This window comes from Peromyscus leucopus, chromosome 7, assembly GCF_004664715.2.
Source record: "Peromyscus leucopus breed LL Stock chromosome 7, UCI_PerLeu_2.1, whole genome shotgun sequence".
In the NCBI taxonomy this organism is placed as follows: domain Eukaryota; kingdom Metazoa; phylum Chordata; class Mammalia; order Rodentia; family Cricetidae; genus Peromyscus; species Peromyscus leucopus.
In genome coordinates, this window is record NC_051069.1 from 40,125,789 (window position 1) to 40,146,959 (window position 21,171).

Sequence of the window (21,171 nt, forward strand, 5' to 3'; positions counted from 1 at the left end):
TCCGTCCTGCTGAGAAGTCCTGCGCAGCCCCCAGCCCTGGCTCGCTCTCTACCTGCCAGCCGGAGCCCCTCCTCCGCTGGCCCTTTTGTGTGGAGAGTGCATTTGTCTCGCTGCTGCCTCATTCAGGCTGCTTGCAGGAGCCGCCAGCTCCCACTGGGTAGCAACCCTCTTCTGACATGAATTGACTGTAGCATCCAGGCAAACGCACCGGCTGCCCCATTCAGGTGGTGCGGGGCATTTATCTCCCAGCCTCCCTCCGCCCTGGCCTCTAGAGACGATTAAGCCTGTGCCTTGCAGGTGCGTCTTTTGTCCCCAGGAAAGCTCTCCACTTAAGCGGCTGCCTTCGCCTTTCGAGGTAGTCTGGCTGAACAACCCAGCCTGCCACAAAACAAAGTACATTAGCAATACAAAGCTAACAAACTCCCCCCCCCCCCCCGCCGCCCCTTTCACCCTCTTCCCACCTCCCTGCCCCTCTCCTTCCCTAATAGCTATCTTTATTTTTTAATATTAAATGGAAAAAGAAGTAGAAGACATCAATGCCACCTTGACTCCGTCTTTTTTTTTTTTTTTTTTTTTTTTGAATAAGAGGCACACACAGCATTCAATTCAGAGCTGGGCTTGTGCCCATGGGTGCCTCTGCTCCGCAAAGGGCAGGTGCTGGCTGGCATCAGGCACAAAGGAAAGAGGAGATGATGTCTATCAGTGTGTCTTCGTGGTACTTAGCAGCCATAACGCTGTTTTAGTTCAGAACGGCATGATCATCCTTTTAGCCCATCTCCTGGAAAACCTGACTGCAGATATCGAAGAGTTGTTTTATGCAGAAAGTAAGGTAACATTTCAAAAATTGATTTCCACAGATCTTTAGGTCTTGAAACCTGTTGAGAGTCTCGGTTGAACCCAGATGGAACTGTTGAGCGGTCTCTGCCTTTAGCTGCCAAATTTAATGTACTTAAAAAATAAACGAGGACAAAAAGTTATGGTGACCCACTTCCGCAGCGTCCATAGCTGTCCCTTGGCCAGGATTTTGGAGTGTACCAGGCACGTGCACATACTTTGCTTTTGAGCTCTGCACCTTTCTGTGAATCGGCTGTGATTGTTTCCACTCTGTAAAGAAAGGTGGGACACAAGGAAAGTGGCTCCCTCAATGGCTTGGTAGCTCCTTGGTGTATGCAAAGGAAAGTCCCTAAGTCTCTGTCACAGGAGAGAGATGTGGTTGTTCCTAGAGTCTGGGAAGGACGAGAGTGGAATGGTTGCAGGGAGGGAGTGGCCGGTGGAGACAGTGGTGTGGTCAGAACCCAGGGAAAGCTTCTAGAGCAGAGTAGGAAAACCATAGTTGACATCAACTGATTCACTATTTCCAAACAGCCAGTAGGAGGGTTTTGGATATCACCAATTAAAAACAATTGTATGCGTGTGACTGCATGTTTGAGGGCGTGTGCATGTGTGCGTGTGGATGCATGTACACATCTGTACACACGCATGTGGGGGCTAGAGGCTGACATCAGGTGTTTCCCTTGGTTGCTTCGCACTCTAATTTTTGGAGACAGAGTCTCTCACTGAACCGGGAACTCATCCATTGAGCTCTGCTGGCTGTCCAGTAAACTCCAGAATTCCCCCACCTCTACCTCCTCAGCTTTGGGATCACAGACCCACAGTGCAGCAGGCTAATAATGGGTGCCAGGGATCCAAATTTGGATTTCCATGCTTGATCCACAGGCACCTTACCAAGTGAGCCATCTCCCTAGCCCCAGGGATTAAATTTATGAAGTGAAGGATACGCCAGTGTGTTTGACTTGGTTGTCATACATTGCATATATCCTTGGTAATATCACTCTGAGTTCCCAGAGTATGTACATAAACATTATGTATTTGTAAAATATGTATAATTTAATGGCACTCATTGCCAAAGTTCCTCCTCAAAAATACAGTCTTTTCCTTCTGGCTATCTTTTCCAAAATGTAATTTGGTGCAGAAATTCGAATTTTTGCAACATTTCTCTCTGTCCCTGTAGGTTTTCACTACTGCCTCCAGCTACATCCCTCTTCCCTTTCCAGAAATGAGTTCATACACAACGTCCCCTTGGCCAGACCCCCTGGTCCTGCATGCACAGGCAGCCCCTTGTGGAGTCTGTAAAACACCGATGTCCTGGGCCAGGTCCTCTATGACTTGCCTCCCCTCTCTGGAGCCCTGGCACTCACTGGACGGAATGAGGACTGGCCCCCAGAGACTGCAGCCAGGGAGAAGGACTTGGGTTGACTGAAGGGAGAAAGAGCACTAGAGACAGAAGCTGGTGACAGCCTCACTGCCTTTGGGTGTGCAAAGTCCCCCTGAGTTACACACTTAGAAGTGGTTCAAGTGGCAATGTTTATTCAAAAAATGTAAGTGCAAAAATAAAAACAAACACTGATGCCCAGGCCCAAACACAGTGGACTCATTCTAAATCTCTACCGGGTGCCTAGAGGGCCCAAGAATTTTTTTTCCCTTAAGTTCTCCAGGCTTCTCTTAACCTGCTACCCAGTTTGACAAGCCCTGCTTCAGAGTACAGAAGGAGAGTAACCAGCACAACATCTCAGGGCCACTCCAGGTCTCTCTGGCTCCTTCTGACCTTGCCTGTCCCCAGGTCATCCCGGACAAAGACCTGTAGATATATTGATTGTAAGCATCGGTGAGTGAAAGGACTCTCGCCATTATTACTGTTGCTGACACCTGGGTGTGAGTACAGCATTTCACATCCCGGAAGCTCCCTGCTTCTGTGTCCTCATTCGGCCCTCTAAGGGAAGATCGGGTGTTGCTAACTTGAGTTTATGGGAGAACAATGAAGATTTAGAAGCTAAGCGGCCTTTCCACGCAAGCATCCTAGAGCCAAGCTTGTCTCCTCTCTCCTCTTCCCTGTCCTGCATGCTGCATTCCGGAGTGGGACTGCAGATCCTGGGTTGTAGGTCCAAGGTCCCGGCTCCTCTTTGTTTTTCTGGGCAGTTCCAGCTGGGCAGTTCCACACCCCCCCACCCCACCCCCCGTGTCCCCAGTGGCCTCACCACAGGCAAGAGTGAGCCACCATCTTCAAGCCCCTCAGCATGCCTAAGTCCTCATTTCCTTGACCCTTATCCTGCATCTGCCTAAATACCTCTAGTTCTCCAAAAGGCAGAGGATATTGAGCTCCTTGTTCCCTAACTCCTGAAACTCATAGCTGCCGAGGGCTGGTGAAGTGCTGAGCTTCTAGCCCCCACCTGGAACCTTTGAGACCTGATGCCCAATGTGTAAACTGAAAACCACCAACCACCCCGGCTGCCAAGGGTGGATGGTCTGCAGAAGGCTCCATCACTGGCAGTTACCTTGACTGATGGATTAAAAAGTCTGTCTTCTTACTTGCCAAGGATTGAGAAGAGAGGGACTAAATCACCTCTGTGTCCCATATGCAGAATGCTCAACTAATATTTATGGACCATGCTTAAGAGAGTGTCTCCTCTCAAGAATGTCAAGGACAAGGGCCCAGCATGGAAGAGCAATCCTTCTCTGTAGCCTTTTAGTGTTTACCAAACGTTTTCACATCCGTTGTCCATTTGTGCCTCACACCATTGCTATGAGACCGCAGGTCTGTTACCTTTTGTCCCCATTCTGCAGATAAGGGCAATAAGGCCAAGAGCTCACAGCTTTCCTTAGATGGCAGCCCTGTTTGGGGACAGAATGGGACTCAACCCAGCATAGGTTTTCTGTGCTGCCTTGGGGGCTGCTTTCCACATTTTAATCTCAGCATCTTAAACATTCGTTGAGGGATGTTTTCTGTTCACCTGAGGTAGACGCCCACCTCCTATCCAGGTGTCACACTGATGGGACTGCAGTGTGACCATCGGCAAGGGTTTGCTTTTTACTGTCTCACTGTGGTATTTGGGTTGTTGTCACAAAAACCCAGCAGAAGCAACTCCACAGGGAAACTTAGAAACGTTGTGGTTTGAGAGAGGCTTCCGTGCATCGCGGTGAAGAAAGTGTGGGCTGAGGCATGTGTGATGACGACGACGAGGAGAACATGTGGTAGCAGGCACTCACATGGTGGTGGACCAGGCGGCCGGGAGGCCAAGAGCTAGGCGGGGATGGAGTATGAAGCTATACCCTTCAGTGGTCTACCCCGAGGGATCCACTTCCTCCAGCCAGTATCTCTCTTAAAGATTTCCACGAAATCATACCACCCACTGGGGAGCAAGCATCCAAAACATGAGCCTGTGGGAGACATTTCCGATTAAACCACAACACTCCATTTCCTCATGTATAAAATGAGGATAATTGTCATGCCCTCGTAAGCCAACATGATGTCTGACGTGCCAAAAATGCTTGATAAAATTATATTAATAACAGTACATTATTATGATTTATGAGAAAAATTATAATAGTAATTAACATTATTGTTGGGGAAATATTCCAATATATTTGAGGGCTACCAGCTGCTAACGATGTGAAGACATTGTACTCTAGAGGGGTGTGCAGCACAGGACAAGCTTACCGTAGCCAAGACAGTCAAGTTGCTCAAAAACTTCCTAGGGAGGGACCCCTATGAAACGCCAAGAAATGTCATAAAACCACACCCACAAATGCAAAGTCACGTGTCACGTTCAAGATCTCTGAGGGTAAGAAAGGAATCAAAAGTTAAGAAGTACTACAACTGAGAATCCACTGGATACCTTTTATATGGCAAGAAACCAGAGGCCATAAAAAGGTGTGGGCCCAGCCAAAGTCACACACTGACCTAAAAAGTCCATGATCCGAAACACCTCTGACCACAGCATTTTGTATGAGAGATTCAACCTGTATAGGGTTATTTTTTTTTTAATTTTTAATGTTTTAATTATGTTAATTTACTTTGTGTATGGTAGGGTTGTTTACATGTGCTATAGCTTGAAGGTAGAGGTCAGAGACAACCCAATAGAGTTAGTTCCTTCTACCATGTAAGTTCTAGGATTTGAACTCAGATCTTCAGGCTTAGCAGCAAGTGCCTTTACCCAGCGAGCCATCTTGCTGACCCTGTATATTCATGCAAATGATGTAGATGGTCAGTACCTTAATGAGGAGTAGACTCAAATTCTGTGATTCCTTCTCTCCTCTCCCAGTCATTCATTGACCCCTTCACTTTTGGAGGGTTTGTTGCATACAGTATACCTTCCTGAATGCTGGGAATATGATAGCCAAGAGATGCCATTCAAACACCAACCAAATATGAGAGATAAGCAGTATGGCCTCAGAAAGTCTTCCTGCTGCCCCCTGCACACAGCCTGCCTACCCCATAGGAGTTCTGGATGCTATCATTTGAGAGGTTTTGGTGAAATATGGAGGCCTCTGGAAGAGCTGGAGCTGGCTATAGAAATGGTGGAGTTATGAGTCTAGTCTAGGGTATTTGTGTCAGCACTGTCCCATGGGGCCCTGGGTGTTCTAGGTGGTATTTTTTAAAAAGATAAATCCCTAAACCAATGAACAAAGTGTCAGTGGGTGACATGTGTGAAGGAGGAATCCTTGGGTGGATCTCTAGCAGTGGCTTCCACAGACCTGGGAGACAGTGCACTTAGGCATTTCATGGTGAGACCGGAAGGTCAGGTATGGAGTCAGAAGCAGGAGCCAGGAGTTTGCCTCACAATTCTCAGGCCCAGGGGTAGTGTGGTAGAGCTGAACTGAGATAGACCATGGATTCATAATTGTTCAGGTAGAGTAATTGGGGCAGGCTTCATTAGACTTTTCTCTTTTACATATCTTAGAAATTTTCCATGACTTTAAAGATGCAGATAAGTTTTGTAAGGATGGGGAAAATCTAAATGAGTAGTCTTTGTTTGCCACACACGTACAGTGGATGAGGGTGATATGCTATTAGACTCACACTCTGGGAGGCCCAGCATTCAAATTGTGAGTTTATGGGTAGGGAGGGTAAGTGAGCATAGAAACCATGGACATGAGCTCTGTGTGTGTGTGTGTGTGTGTGTGTGTGTGTGTGTGTGTGTGTGTGTGTGTGTGTGTGTGAGAGAGAGAGAGAGAGAGAGAGAGAGAGAGAGAGACATAGACAGAGACAGACAGACAGACAGAGACACAGAGAGACAGACAGACAGAGACAGAGGATTCATGGGGGAGGGTGCAGATGTGTATTTCCTAGCTATTTTTGTGGTCCAGAGGCAAGGTTTGTGATATGGATATTATGGATAAACAGTAGCTTTCTCTCTCCAGTTTTTTTTTTAACTGTTTTCTTTGAAATTCCAGAGTTGGTGTTTTGTCTGTTTCCTATCTGACCCTCTTTCAGAGATGCGTTGGCTTTTTTATTTTTGTTTTTATTTGTTTATTTTTGAGAGACGGAGAGGAGAGGAGAGGAGAGGAGAGGAGAGAGAGAGAGAGAGAGAGAGAGAGAGAGAGAGAGAGAGAGAGAGAGAGAGAGAGACTGGAAACAAAGAATCCTTGTCTCTAAGCCCTAGCAGGCAGGAAACCCCAATCTCAGGGGAGTTCAGCCAGCCAGCCCGGCCCTGGAGTCAGACTCCAACTCTCTGAATTCAGTTTGACAGCCTGTCTGGGACACTTTCTAAGTAACCATTATCCTTCCTTTCTCTAAGTAAAAGAACTGTTATTCCCTTCCATGGGCGTGCTGCGTGCTCTGTTATTGCACACGTGTGGCCATACAGTGAGGAGCACACAGCTTCTCAAAATTGCTGGAAATAGTTTGTATGTTTCCTAAGACAAGTGTAAATTTGTTCCAGGCTAATGAGCAAAAAAATCTAAAGTATCCACCCCCCCAAGAGAAGTAGGTTCACTTGGGCTGGTGAGGCAGGGGGTGGCTTTGTCCTGGAATTGAGTATGTACATATTATTCTTTTTTTTTTTTTTTTAGTTTTTATATGCATTGGTGTTTGACCTGCATGTCTTTGTAAGGGAGGCAGATCCACTAGAACTTGAATTACAGACAGCTGTGAGATGCCATGTGGTTGCTGGGAATTGAACCCAGGTCCTCTGGAAGAGCAGCCAGTGCTCTTACCTGCTGAACCATCTCTCCTGCCCCCCAATACACATTATTCTTACGCGGATTTCTTTGTAACACACGTACAACTCTCCCCCACTGACCCTGGTCCTCAGCATAAATTAGAGTGTCTCACTACTCTGCTCACTAAGGAAGGGACTCACATGCACATTCATGTCAACCTTGAGCCGCAGGCTGGCATGTGAGAGGTGACTGCTTAGAGTTCAGAGGAACTCTGCAGTCCCTGGAAGCAAGGCCACGCTGGGTCCTTCGGAATGCTGACATTTATTATGAGGAACTGCACAGCAGTCACCCACCCGTCCAGTGTGTTCGTATTTGAAATCCAGATTCATCACTGTGGGACCCATGCAGCTTTACATGCCAGCACCTCTGGACAGCTGTGGAGCTCAGAGGTGGAACACCTTTGCCACTGAGAACAGGTTTTCTCACTTGGGTCTGAATGGATTTCTACCTAGTATGTCTTTAATCAAGATTTGAATTGCTTTCCCAGCCTACTCCACCCGCACCCCACTTGTACCTTCAGAGGCTGGGCCCCACGACTTTACCTGGTTCTAGTCTCCTCTGCCCCCTTTTCCAGGTGTTTTATTTGTATCCACTGTTTTTCCAACTTAGTATTCGACAGATTCCAGAGGATGTTTTTCCTCTCTGGTGACTAAAGCATGCTAGAGATAGGAACCATTGGATAGGCAGGTGAAAAGTAGGCCTTCACCACTCCCCTAAGGATCATTGGCAGCCAGTTGTTTGGCTTTGTCTCCTGTGGAAACTGAAGGGTGTACCCTCTCCCCTCCTCTCCCCTCCTGTCCCTTCCTCTGTTCTCCCCTCCCCTCCTCTCCTCTCCTCCCTCCTCTCTCCTCCCCTCCTCTCTCCTCCCTCCCCTCCTCTCCTTTCCCCTCCCCTCTCCTCCCCCTCCCTTCCCTCTCCACTCCTCTCCTCTCCACCCCTCCTCTCCTCTCCTCTCCACCCCTCTCCTCTCTCCTCCCTTCCCTCTCCCCTTCCCTCCTCTCCTCTCCTCCCTCCTCTCTCCTCCCCTCCCTTCTCTCCTTTCCCCTCCCCTCTCCTCCCCTCCCCTTCCCTCTCCACTCCTCTCCTCTCCACCCCCTCCTCTCCTCTCCACCCCTTCTCTCCTCTCCCCTCCCCTCCCCTCTCCTCTCCCCTCCTCTCCTCTTCTCTCCTCTTCTCCCCTCCCCTCTCCTCACTTCTCACCCTCCCCTCCCTCCCCTCCCCTCCTCTCCTCTCCTGGGGAATGTGAGGACAGATCTGCCTCCCTTCAAATGAGCATGGTGATCTGGGCTTCTCATATATAAAATGGGAGCAATGATAGTACTAAGTTAATAAGGTTTTATGGCACAGATAGAAAAATTGCTGCACAGAAGGTATTTAATAAATCTATGTTACAATTGTTACAAAAGGGAGAGTGTAAAAAAATAGAAACAGGAAAGTTGAGGGGAAGAAGAAAAGCATTTCTCCTGGAGGCCTGCTCTTTTCTTGGCTCCCTTCTGAGGGGCTGTGCTTGGAGGGGGGTTAGCTGATCAAATAGCATGTGGCATCTGGGCCCAAAGGACCCACTAGTCCTTCAGCAGGACATTTGCACGTTGAGATTTCCTCCCTTTTTGCTGTGGAATGGGACTGATCACAGCTTCAGAGTGGACCACATGAAGTGAAGTCAAGGTTATGTGAGAGGAGAAGAGAGGAGGGGGGGGGAGGGGAGGGGAGGGGTGAGAAGTGAGGAGAGGGGAGGAGAGAAGAGGAGAGGAGAGGGAGAGGAGAGGGGAGGGGAGGGGAGAGGAGAGGAAGGGGAGAGGAGAGGGAGGAGAGAAGAGGAGAGGAGAGGGAGAGGAGAGGGGAGGGGAGGGGAGAGGAGAGGGGTGGAGAGGGAAGGGGAGGGGGGAGGAGAGGAGAGGAGGGAAAGAGGAGTGGGGAGGGGAAAGGAGAGAAGGGGAGGGGAGGGGAGGAGAGGAGAGGAGGAGAGGAGAGGAGAGGAGGGGAGGGAGAACAGAGGAAGGGACAGGAGGGGAGAGGAGGGGAGAGGGTACACCCTGCAGTTTCCACAGGAGACAAAGCCAAACAACTGGCTGCCAATGATCCTTAGGGGAGTGGTGAAGGCCTACTATATTAGTCCTGCCATCTCTACCTAATTTCTCTTTGACTTAGAGATCTGTCTCACTCCACACAATGAAGCTAAAAGTCAGCACGAAATTGATCTTAGTTGATCAACACCTTGACCATGTGGTCTGGTTTGTGATGGAAACCATTGGCTGTTTGAAGGAGAGAGGTCAAGAAAAGGAAGACTGTCCACAAATGGTTTTGATGCCCACTGGTGGCAGCCTCAACACAGAGGAGCCAGAGGCACTTGGGTCGTTCAATATACTGATTTAGATATTCCAGGACAGGGGATTTGTTTAGGGGCAGTGGCCACCAGAAAGTGCAGCTAGCCTTTCACATCCAGGGCTTTGACACTGGCAGCTTCAACCAACTGTTGATGGATCAAAGTGCAACCTACTGAACAAGCGAGCTTACCGACACTCCCTAAACAACACAGGATAGCAATGATTTACACTGGGTTAGATATTATAAGTGATCTTAGATACTCCTCCGGTGGTACAATGAGTTATTGCACTTTACTTATACAGCGGTTTGCATGAGTGGAGGTGGTACCCAAGTTGTGAGGCAGTGTAAGTGATCCAGGAACTGGCAATCTATGGGAGGAAAAGTGTGGGTTCTATTATAGTATTGCATCATTTTATAAAGAATTTGAGAGGTGGAGAGATGGATCAGTCATTAAAGGCTAGGCTCATAACCAAAATAAAGAATTTGAGCATCTGTGGGTCTTGGTGTTTGATAGAGACTCTGAAACCAGTCACCCTCAAGTACAAAGGAAAGACTATACTTACAAAAACTAATTGTTTGCATGATTCTTTCTGTCTAATATCTGTCTGTCTATTATCTATTTATCTATCTACACACAGAAAGGAATAGATCTGTCTTTTTCTCTATATGAAGAGGAAAAAGAGAAATAGAAACAGAGTCCTAGAAGGTCCTCTTGAGCAAGATGAAAAAAAAAATCCATCTTCTGGCTAACAAGCGCTCTAAGTAGCATAGTTTGTTATTTTCATATGAAAACCTTTCCTGAGCATGTTTATAGATGTAACAGCTTCCTCTCTTCAGAGAAGCCTCCATTTAAGAACACAAAGCTCATTTCTCCTGAAGGATCCCCATGGAAAAAGAAGATAAAGTCTCTGAGGAAGAAACTCTGGAGCTGGAATAGGAGTGTGAGGAGCTTTTCCTCTCTCTCGGGAATCAGTAGATCCCACGAGTGAAGACTGAGAGGCTTCTTCTGTCTCTTCAGTGCTGTTTGAATTCCTGTCAGGCATAAGCTAAAGAGAGAATAATAACATTAAGTAGGATAATTACTTATATGTCAAAATCCAACAAACCTTCAAAGCCCAAATCAATCATACCTGGCTCAGAGTGTGTTTACCTTACCTCTACAAACTGAGTCTGTTCCCTGAGCCCCATATCCACAAGCTATTTCTGGACCTAATTACAGATTACCTTGTCATCTTTAATTGTGAGTTTTGCCCAGTATTCTTTCCTCCCACCCTGTAGATTTTCAGTAAATAACATTGACAATTGATGGATTCACTGGGAAAGAAAAGCTAATCTTTTTCAATTGAGTTAAATATTTACTCAGTCTTCCTCCACTAAAGAAAGAACCAGAAGAAATTAGCTTGTTTAACACCTGAATTAGCTATGAATAACACCTGAAGGGGGGTGGGGATGGCTCCCTGGGTAACGTGCTGCACAAATATGAGGACCTGAGTTCAGGTCCCATTACTCACATTCAAAAAAAGAAACACAGGCAAAGTGGCAGGCTTCTGTCATCCCAGCCTGGGAATAAAGACAGCTGGGACTGGGGGCTCACTGGCCAGCCAGTCACCGGCCAAAACGGTGAACTTCAGATTCTGTGAACAGGCCTCCCATTCCGTGATAGAGTAGGACCATATTCTGCTACCAAAACTGGGACCATTTTCTCAAAAACTCAGAGGTAAGATTCCAGGTTTGACATGGCCTACTCACCTGCCAGGCCAGAGCAAAGCAATGTAGTTTCCTTTAGTTTGACCTCACCTGTCCATGTCCCCCATGATGACACCAAAGATGTCCTTCCCTGGAAACCACTTCAGCTCTTTAGCTGTCTGTCAAAAGGCCAGTGAAGGACCTTCTCTCAAAACAGTAACACTCATACTACTGACTGCTAATAGTAATGTGGAGAACAATAGAGGCACATACTCAAAGCCCACCTCTGGCCTCCACATGTACACACCAAGGTGAGCGAACTAGCACATACTCATGCGTATGTATGCATACATGAAAACACTAACTGGAACATAATGAACTAGAATTCGGTAGGACACTTTGGAGTGTATGTAGCCTTTTTGTATTTATGATCTCTTCTATTCTCCAAAGATCTTTGTGAGGATTAAATATACTGTTAGCTCTTAGGAAGCCTGAAATTTACAACTAATTGGTTGTTTTCCACAAGAATATACCTCTCATGAACTGAGGTCAGAGAGGTGAAGTCACTTGCCAAGGTTCACACAGCACATAACTGATGAGAAGGGAATTGGAATACAGAGTGGGAACCTTCAAACCATGAGTTCTTTCCTTTGCAGTCAATGGTTTCACTGTTTGGAAACAGTGAGATTGTTTCCCCAAAAATATCTTTAAAGCATTAAATGACACCCCAACACAGTCAAGTGCTTGGTAAGATTCCATTATCCAAAGATATTAGTTATTCCAAAGAGACAAAAAACTGTTCCTGGTATAATTTTGAAAAATCTGCAAACCTAAAAAGCTTTGGCTTGCTCACATCATTATTCACCGGTCCTGCCCAATAGCCTAGATCAGTTTAAAGAAAGTCAGTTCCGATACTCTGAGTCATATTTTCAATTTCTATTAAAATTCTTACGTGCTCACATATGCTGTCTCCCAGCTTTGAACCTTGAGTCCTATACTCATTTGCATGTCTGGCTTAGATCATGTCTGGGGTCCCTCGAAGTCTGAAACAGGGCCTCCCATTCTGTGATAGAATTGGGACCGTATTCTGGTACCAAAACTGGGACCATTTTCTCAGAAACTGAGAGGTAAGATTCCAGGTTCGACATGGCCTACTCACCTGCCAGGCCAGAGCAAAGCAATGTAGTTTCCTTTAGTCTGACCTCACCTGTCCACGTCCCCCATGATGACTCCAAAGATATGTCCTTCCCTGGAAATCACTTCAGCTTTTCAGCTGTCTGTCAAAAGGCCAGTCTCGGGAAATGTTGAATGGCCGGCCTGTCTTAAGTCACAGATTGGGGGATGGGCCCGAGTCTGAATAAGCAGAAATCAGCTGGCTGTTTAACTACTGGGCCTGCTCACCCTTTGCTGACCCTCATCCAAACAGTGGAAAGACCCTGTACAGCTTTTAGATCTTACTGTCCTCCAGCATCAAGCAGCTCCCACTAGATGTGAACCGACAAAAAGGAGCCGAAAGTCTTTGCTCTTAACCCAGGACAATCCAAGTGCTTGTCAGAGGGAGACGATGGTACCACAGAGAGCTCCATCTGAATCAGTTAGACGGTCCAAATCTTTGCTCAAACTATATGTTTCCAGGGAGGCCCTCGTACCCAGCCCTGCCTACTCCCTCTCCGGGCTTGCTTTGCTCCATCCCATTCAGCACCTTCTAATCTACTGCACAGTTTACTATTTGTTTTGAATTAACTTCCACAGAGGAAGGGTGTTTGCCTAGCCAATGTTGTATTCTAGGCACATAAATGTGTCTGGCAACAGAGCAGGCATTCAATAAAACTTCGTTGAATGAATGACTATGCCGTGGGATGTGTCCGCTCAACCCAACAAGCTAGTACAGGGGTGGGGCAGGCGGGGACAAAGGACTAAGATCCAGTCCCTCTGCTGCAGAGAAGATCACCTAGCCAGCAAGGTGTCATACTTAAGAATGACATTGGACAGCTGAGCACGCAAGAACAGTAAACATGAAACAAGTGACCAGTGAGTCGTGACCTGAAGGACTTGGAAGAAAGGTATGCGAAAGTTGAACTGTGAGGCAGATGGGCAGATGTAGGATTCAATGCCCATGGCAAAGGAGGGCATCTTGTGGGCAAAGTGGGCTCTCGTCTGCAGGGCCAGGGGGCCAAACATAAACAACGCTGCTTTACCTAAGTGAGCGTTATGTTTTCCTTTTTCCTAGCTGGAATGCTCTTAATCCTGAGGTCCATCGGACCAAAGTAGTATGAATTTAGTTGTGTCTCCACAACCCAGTGTGCAAGGGAATTTTGGCAAACACCCAATTCATCTAGTCAACCTGAATTCCTTTTCCACATGTGCCCCCAAACCCCACCTTGAGGCCTCATCAAAATAAATAGTCCATTCAGACATCTGTGCCATTTGGAGAGAAAGCCCACAGGGCAGACAGAGAGAAGGACCCAGACTCTGTAGGGTGCCTTGTGGGATGGTGGCAAGGCTGTGCCCAGACCCGGCTCACTCTTTGTCAAACTTTTCATATTTCAAAGCCACCCTTTTTTTTCCAGCATTTTCCTCATGTGTCTTCTTTTCCTTCTGCACAGAGACTACCTTAAACACTGTCTCCATTGTGCTAGGCAGTGGGGCTGGTCCTGAGGCTGAGGGGCTGTTTGGATTCCAGGACAATATCTTTGAGAAAAGGAAATGTGACCCAGGATGTTTTCTCTTGCATCTATGGGTTCCAAGCTAAAGCAAAGACTTCCCTTTTCAACTCCCCCCTCCTGCAGTTTTGGGGGGTGCCAAGATCCTCTGTAGCTCCGTGTAACAAAAATGCCACTGGAGGAAAGGCTGGGTGAGCCTTAGAGAATGTATTAAATGATGTGGGGACGCATCCTGAGCCTCAGGACCAGTTAAACAGGAACCTGAGCAGTCCACAGTCATGGAAGCAAAAAAAGCTGGCCATGCCTAGCCACTGCCCCTCTCTGTCTTCTGAGACCATGTTTCTTAAACCAGGGGTCCAGCTGATCCATCTCCTCCTTTGCAAGAAACTCACATCTTAGAATCACTGTCCAAGAGCACCAGAGTAGAACTGGCCCTTTGGGATTTTTGAGCTCCTGTTCCTTCTCAAGGTCTTCCTGGTTTTTTTGTTTGTTTGTTTGTTTGTTTTGTTTTGTTTTTCAAGACAGGGTTTCTCTGTGTAGCTTTGCGCCTTTCCTGGAACTCGTTTTGGAAACCAGACTGGCCTCAAACTCACAGAGATCTGCCTGCCTCTGCCTCCCGAGTGCTGGGACTAAAGGCATGCGCCACCCCTGCCCGGCATCTCAAGGTCTTACTGAATGAGTTTTGTAACCTCCTTTTACTGTAGAGGTAAAGGCAGGATGGAACAGACTATGTGTATATCATGTACATTTTAAAATTCCTGTTTATGGAAAACACAGTTGATCCTCATAGCAAGTTTGTAAGGCATTTGTTATCTTGATTCCCTGACCATCACCACTACCAGACAAGGGTTCTCTGTGTAGCCCTGGCTGTCCTAAAACTCATTCTATGGATCAGAGATTCCCCTGCCTCTGCCTCCTGAGTGCTCTAATCAAAGGTGTGTGCCACCATCGCCAGGCCAGTTATTCTGCTTTTTAGAGAAGCAAAAGTTGAAGTTCAAAAAGACAGAATAACATGACCAAAGGACTAAGAGGAACGAAGACAGAGTTGGGGTTAGACTCTACTTGATCCCAGGGTCATGTGTAGCCACTGAAATCACCATGAGACTCTAGCAAGAAAGGGCATCACCGGGACAAAGCCCCAAACTCTGCTTAGACTGCCCATTGTCTGGGTTAGTAACTTTTGCCCTGTATTTAAAGTAGGATTCAGGCCAGTAGGTCAGACAAGAGCAAGTCATGGCTGATGTAAACAGGGGCATCATAGAAATGACTGCAGATGAGATGCTGGTCCTGAGTTGTGAACTAGGGATTCAGGAAGCAGAGTTGGCTTTTGCAGAAGGGGTTCAGCCCAAAGGAGAGCCCAAAGCAGAGAAGCCCAGTCAGGTCAGTGGTCAGAAAAGCCACCTCTACAGAGATAGAACCTACTAGAAGCACAGGACCTCAAACAGAAAATCAGCTGAGAAAGTCACAAAGACACATGCCCTAATACACCTGACTGTCCCCAAACAAAGACCAAGCTTTACCTATTGGGTTCACTGAGTACCCTGAAAGATTGGCAAACAGACCTAGGTTTTCCAAGTACAAACAGCACAGAGACTGCCAGCCTGCCCAACAAAAAAATAACCCAGAAATTCAATGAGAAGTTTCAAGGAAAGTGCATCTTTTTCCACCAAGTCATGGCGAGCAGGGCCCAGGGTAGTAAGGGACCAAAAGAGAGACTTCTGTGTGCTGCTGACGGCTGAGGGATGATGTCACGACAAAGTCAAGAGCTGTGTAAAGGCTGATGCACCTGGGCCTCAGACAGTTGACTGAAGGCATCAGAGTAGAAAACAAGGTCTTTCCAGAGGTGAATGCCATATTTCCAGGACTGATTTAACACTGGTGTGTCTATGCCATGGTCACAGCCAGCAAAAGCCTTCCCCTTCCAGCAGGGCTCGCAGCTCATATTACTCTACCCTGGGAGGCTGTCTTGGAATCTAAGAGGCCATTTAGTGTCGCATTCAGCCACACTGAGCATTGCATAATGGAGAAACTGTTCAGGGCGCCATAGATGGGAAGCTAAATTATCCACAATGGCTGGCAAAGTCCAGAACCCCCGGCATGAGGCCCAGGTCTCTTTGCTTTGGCAAAAACTGACCTCAGGACTGCCTGAAACCAGAAACCGTAGGCAAAGCCCACTGGTGGTTGCTCAGCAAAGGGATCACAATAGGATTTGTCATCTTAGTACTCCTTAAAGCCAGGGGGTGTCAGCCTTCCCCGAAGTAGAAAGAGAGTTTGTCAGAATCAGGGCATAATTTTCTGCTGATAAAGCCATCTGCCACCACAGAGAAGGCCTGAGAGTGTCACCTTGGGCGCTGGCCTGAACTGTCACATTTTTGACACTGAGTTTTTGGCCACCCCAAACTTTTCTTCTCCAAAGCAAGCTGTCAAGAGGCAGACGCCATGCACCATGTGTGGGGTGTCTGTGTGTGTGCACCCAGCTGCTGGGAGTCACCACAGCCTGTAGGTCGAGCACGGGCTGACACTGGCTACCACCGGGCAGCATCAGGCTCTGGAGCCAGGGTGTTTGCAGGAATTTGTGCAGCAGGCTTGCCCCTGCTCCAGCTTTTTCACGTTGGTGGCAGATATGTCTGTCCATGTGTCTGGCACTAGAGCTGACCACATTGCCAAATTTTCACTTGGGGCACATTTAGTAGGAGAAAAAGCAATCCCTCATTTTAGTGATGACATTATCCTGTTGAACAATGGGACCAGTTCTGATAAATGCCATTTTGGGTTATTTTTATACCCATATAAACATCAGAATGTACTTTGGTGGTGATGGCATCACAAGATGATGTAACCTTATGGGACCACCATCCTATGTGCTATCTCCTAATGATCCAGGCACATAAATGAGTGGTACCCAGCTCCTGACCTTCCTGAAGGGTCATGCTTTCAGCTTCCACTTCAAAATAGGTGGACTGCTGCCCAGACAGTGTTAACATAGTGTATAATCCCACACCACAAGCCTAAAGTAGCTAGAGACCTAGTTCAGGAGGGTAAGAGTCTTGGATTCTTTTCTGCTAGTAGACGACAACAGGGATTGTGTGTATTTAACAAGGAGAAGACATTGTCTATTCAGTCGTGTGTTCCACATGTATTTTTTGTGTGCTCACCATATGCAAGCACTGTTCTCAGTGTTGCCACATACTCCAAACCATAAAAGCAGTCGCCTGTGAGGACCTGATGGTCCTGTGTGGATAACAAGCATGAATTAATGAATGATGAGGTGATAGGTAAGAAAATGGGAAAGGAGGATAAGAAGGATGGAGAGAAGCCGGGGGGGCGGGGGTGTGTGCAATTGACAAATTGGTTGGCATGTTTCTGCTCCGAGTACTTTTCATGTGTGGCAATGGTGCAGGTCTTAGGACTGGTGACATTTCTTTAATGTGGGTCATGCTGGTCCCTGTGCTGCTCCACAATCAGCCTGTGCAGTGTTCTCATTCTGAAGTTCACAGAGCAATAAATGGCCAATGCCATCAGCAGGCATCTTCAGCCAACGTGTGGCCCATTCAGTGGAATCAGACATGAAAAACACGGACTTCCCTCCTATCAGTCTTCTTGTTCCTCTCTACATATGTGGAAGACTTGAACGTTTCACTTCAGCTCCAAGGCTTTCTAGTCTTCAAACATCCAAGGCAGATCGACACTCTTGGCCTTGGCCTTTCCCGTCTTGGTACTTCATTCTCAATTATGGGTTTTAATTCAGTCTTATGTGACAAAGATGTCTTCTGCATCCCAGCCCCTTCGTGGTGCATTCACTAGATTGTACAGTAAATGAGCATTGGCTGGGCTTTACAGGCTTAGCGGCCAGAGAAAGGATTTCCACATATGTAGAGAGGAACAAGAAGACTGATAAGAGGGAAGTCCATGTTTTCCATGTCTGATTCCACTGAATGGGCCACATGTTGGCTGAAGATGCCTGCTGATGGTATTGGCCATTTATTGCTCTGTGAACTTGAGAATGAGAACACTGCACAGGCTGACTGTGGAGCAGCCTCTCTGTCTAAAACACTTCTGTTTTCACCCATGGGAGGGCTGAATGGTTGGCTGAACTGCTAGCCTTTGACACAAGATATGCTTGTGGGAGCATCTGCCTATGAAGCTCAGCATCCCCCGCCCCCGGGGTCTGCTGAATCTTAGAAAAGATGGACTATCACACTCTTCCTCAAGCTTCAACTTCAAAACATTTAGTTACCAAAGAATCTGGTGACTACCCAGGAAATTCATTCCTACCTTCTGGAACTTTCATACACCTGCTCTGTCCTGAGAGCCAGAATAAAATAATAGAAGAAAAGGCAACAAGAAGTCAAAGGTAACTGTAGTCATAGTCCTGAGTGGACTTAGAAGCAATTATTCAGAACAATTATAGAAGTGCTTTCTGAGACAAGTGTAGGTTGGGAAGTTTAAGACATCTTAGGGGTGCTTCAGACTTCAGATGTCATACACCAATTCCTGTAATTTAATGGGGTTCCCTCCTTTTTACTTACTGTACTGGCTAGTTTTATGTCAACTTGACACAAGCTAGAGTCATCTGAAAGAAGGCACTCTGGGTTGAGAAAATGCCTATGTAAGACCCAGCTGTAAGGTATTTTCTTAATTAGTGATCCATGAGGGAGGGTCCAGCCACTGTGGGTGATGCCACCCCTGGGCTGGTGGTCCTGGGTTCTATAAGAAAGCAGGCTGAGCAAGCCATGTTGAGCAAGCCAGTAAGCAGCACCCCTTCATAGCCTCTGCATCAGCTCCTGCCTCCAGGTTCCGCCCTGTCTGAGTTCCTGTCATGACTTCCCTCAGTGATGGACTGTTACCTGGAAGTGTAAGCTGAAACAAATCCTTTCCTCCCCAGGTTGTTTTGGTCATGGTGTTTCATTTGGTCATGGTGTTTCAGCAGTAGCAACCCTAAAACAGGCATTTGCATTCATCACTTTCAATTCTACTTTCTGTTCTGTCCCTCTAGAATGGCTTCTACCCCCTTAGGTCTTCTGTGCTTTCCCCACAGCACCTGGGATGCATGAGTCCTTCACACTTGGCCTTCTTGGAGTCACTACACACGGAACCTCCTTTGACCCTATTGTCTGAATCACGAAGGCCACAAAGATGCTAGCTTAGCTCCCACAAGGTCTTGAATGGCCACTCAACCCTCTCTTCCTGGTCCTTTTCTTCTCTCCCTCTACATCCCTATATGCCAGCATGGCCACAGCACCACACCACCCATCTCTGTTCCTGGCTGCATGGCTCACTCTCTACCCTCCAGTTAGGTCCCACTCAAGTCCCGCAGGCCCCCAATGCTACTTACCTTTTCCTCCTTAGTCTCCAGTAAGCCAGTGACATCTCAACCATGTCTTTGGCACACGACGACAATTCCTGACTATCTTGGGGATTGTGTCATGTCTAAATGTAAGGACCTTGTTTTGTACGGCACTTCATGTACACAGCCAGTAGAGAAAGTTGGTCCCAAATCAGTGACCCAGTGACAGGAGGACAAACTGGCAACCTGTTCCTGACCAAAGAAAAACTTAGCGGACTCTCCCCTTGCCTGTGGCTTATCTTAAAGCTACATGCACTCCTGTGGAGCTCCACAGAACCCTTCAGAAAGTGTCCATAAAGTCATCAGCCCCATTCCAAGCTCATAACCATTGCTTCTTGGCTTACCATTTGCTTGTTTTTAAGCAAGAAGAGTCTGTTTTCAGGAAACAAAGGGAAAATAGGTCAAAAATAAAAACACACAACTTAAAGTTGAGTTGTGACTCCTTGTCCTGTTCCCCATCTCCCTCTCCAGCCATGCCCCCTCCCGCCCCGTGCTCTGTTTTACTTTTTGTGCCAATTGCTAAAGACTATAATTTTAAAAACTGAACTGACTTTTCCAGAGCCATGAGGAATGTGCCTGTGCACATGGATTTTTCCACAAGGACACTTCCTGTCTTTTGGTTTATCTTAGCCAGTAATAGTGAAGCCAGGCAATCAGATGCACGCATACATGTATGCATCCATCCATCCGTTCAGCCCTCCATCCATCCATCCTCCCGGCCCTTATTCTAATTTGTTTGAGAGGCTCAGGACAGCCCAATGGGGATGGTTTCTGCTGCACCCCTAGAGACAGTTATTTGATGAGGTTTGTGTTCCGTCTATTGAGATGGTTTTTATGGTTCCTTTGTTGTTCAGGGAAAGACTTTGAGTCATAATTCTGTATCTTTACCGTTCTGGTGGGTCTGTACCATGTCTCAATGGGATTCGCACAATGCGAAAGGAAATGAGGACTGTTTTAGGCAGTTACTTAAGCAGTTTCTGAACATGATTGTAGAAACAGAAAAGTTGAGTACCACAAAGTTCAGAGTCCATATAGTACCAGCCTGCCTAGCTGGAACATCTCTGTCTGCTCATTCTTGCTCAGTCTTAGTTCCAACCATCCCTCTGGCCTTTCCTCTTCCTGTGTGGTTATCAGATTAAGCTCTTTCCTGCCTATAGAAATGTCTAAGAGGCCTTGGACAGCCTACAGTGTGGGCACACCTCTGACTGCCATTCCACAGCACTGGTACCATGAGCTGATGCTGGAGTTGGCCTTGCAGGAGTATCATAGAACTGGACTTTGAGATGCTCTGCCCAGGGGACCTTTCATCCAGACACCACTCCTCAGCTCTTCAGAGCTGACCAAGACCCTTGCTAGTCATCTTTGAATAGGTGTTTTCCCCTTACTTTATGGTCATTGGTACTTTTAGGAAACCTTACAAGGTAGCTCACAGGTATTCTCGCTTGATCATTAGCATAACCCCATAAAGTAGACAATGCATACAAAAATTTTATTCTATAAAGACAAGGATCAGGGAAGTAAGTCTTATGATCCAGCCCACATCTCACAACAAATAGTGACAGTGATAGATTTTGAGCCAATCCTCCAACTTCAAGTTCAGGATCCTTCCTATTGCTTCAGTTCCCAGATGAGACAATCCCAAAATTAGAGTTAATGTATTTCCATCACCCTACCCCACAGTCCTCAGGGAAGAGTAAACTTCAGAAATTTAGTGGTGCTTAGCTAACTATTGATGAAATAAATTTAACCTCCTCTGATCACCAAGAGAGCATCTTCATATTGCCAAACAAACCTAATGTGCCCCCATTTGTTATTTCTCAACAGACCCTTCTTATGACTCAGTCAGGAGAGGAGGATGGAGCAATAACATGAACTCTGGCCTCAACAAAAGTAAGTAAATAGCAAACCATTCTCTGGGACAGAAATATTTTCTGGGAGCCGGAAGTTGGGAGGTGGGAATAGGGTTGTGAGATACACACTAGGAACAAGCATTTGTCCCCATGCTGTCTGATGAGATATCAATATGAATTTGTAGGGGCTGCTCATACTTTTGAGGTTTGTTTTGCTGCACTTGGCTTGGTTTTAGAACTTACAAAGTTTGAAGGTTTCTTGGGACAAGTTGATTCATAAAAGAAAAATGACTGGTCCAGA

General features: G+C 46.9%; 1 protein-coding gene across 3 annotated transcripts in view; it reads left to right on the forward strand.

The window, feature by feature from the left end:
* The window catches only part of Fli1 (Fli-1 proto-oncogene, ETS transcription factor), a 122,276-nt gene that overhangs the window by 90,840 nt on the left and 10,265 nt on the right, over positions 1–21,171 (forward strand). For all 3 annotated transcript variants that reach the window (XM_037207651.1, XM_028879073.2, XM_037207650.1), the window contains one exon: positions 20,845–20,910. In XM_037207651.1, the coding sequence (XP_037063546.1) occupies positions 20,845–20,910 (66 nt within the window). The remainder of the gene's footprint in view (positions 1–20,844; positions 20,911–21,171) is intronic.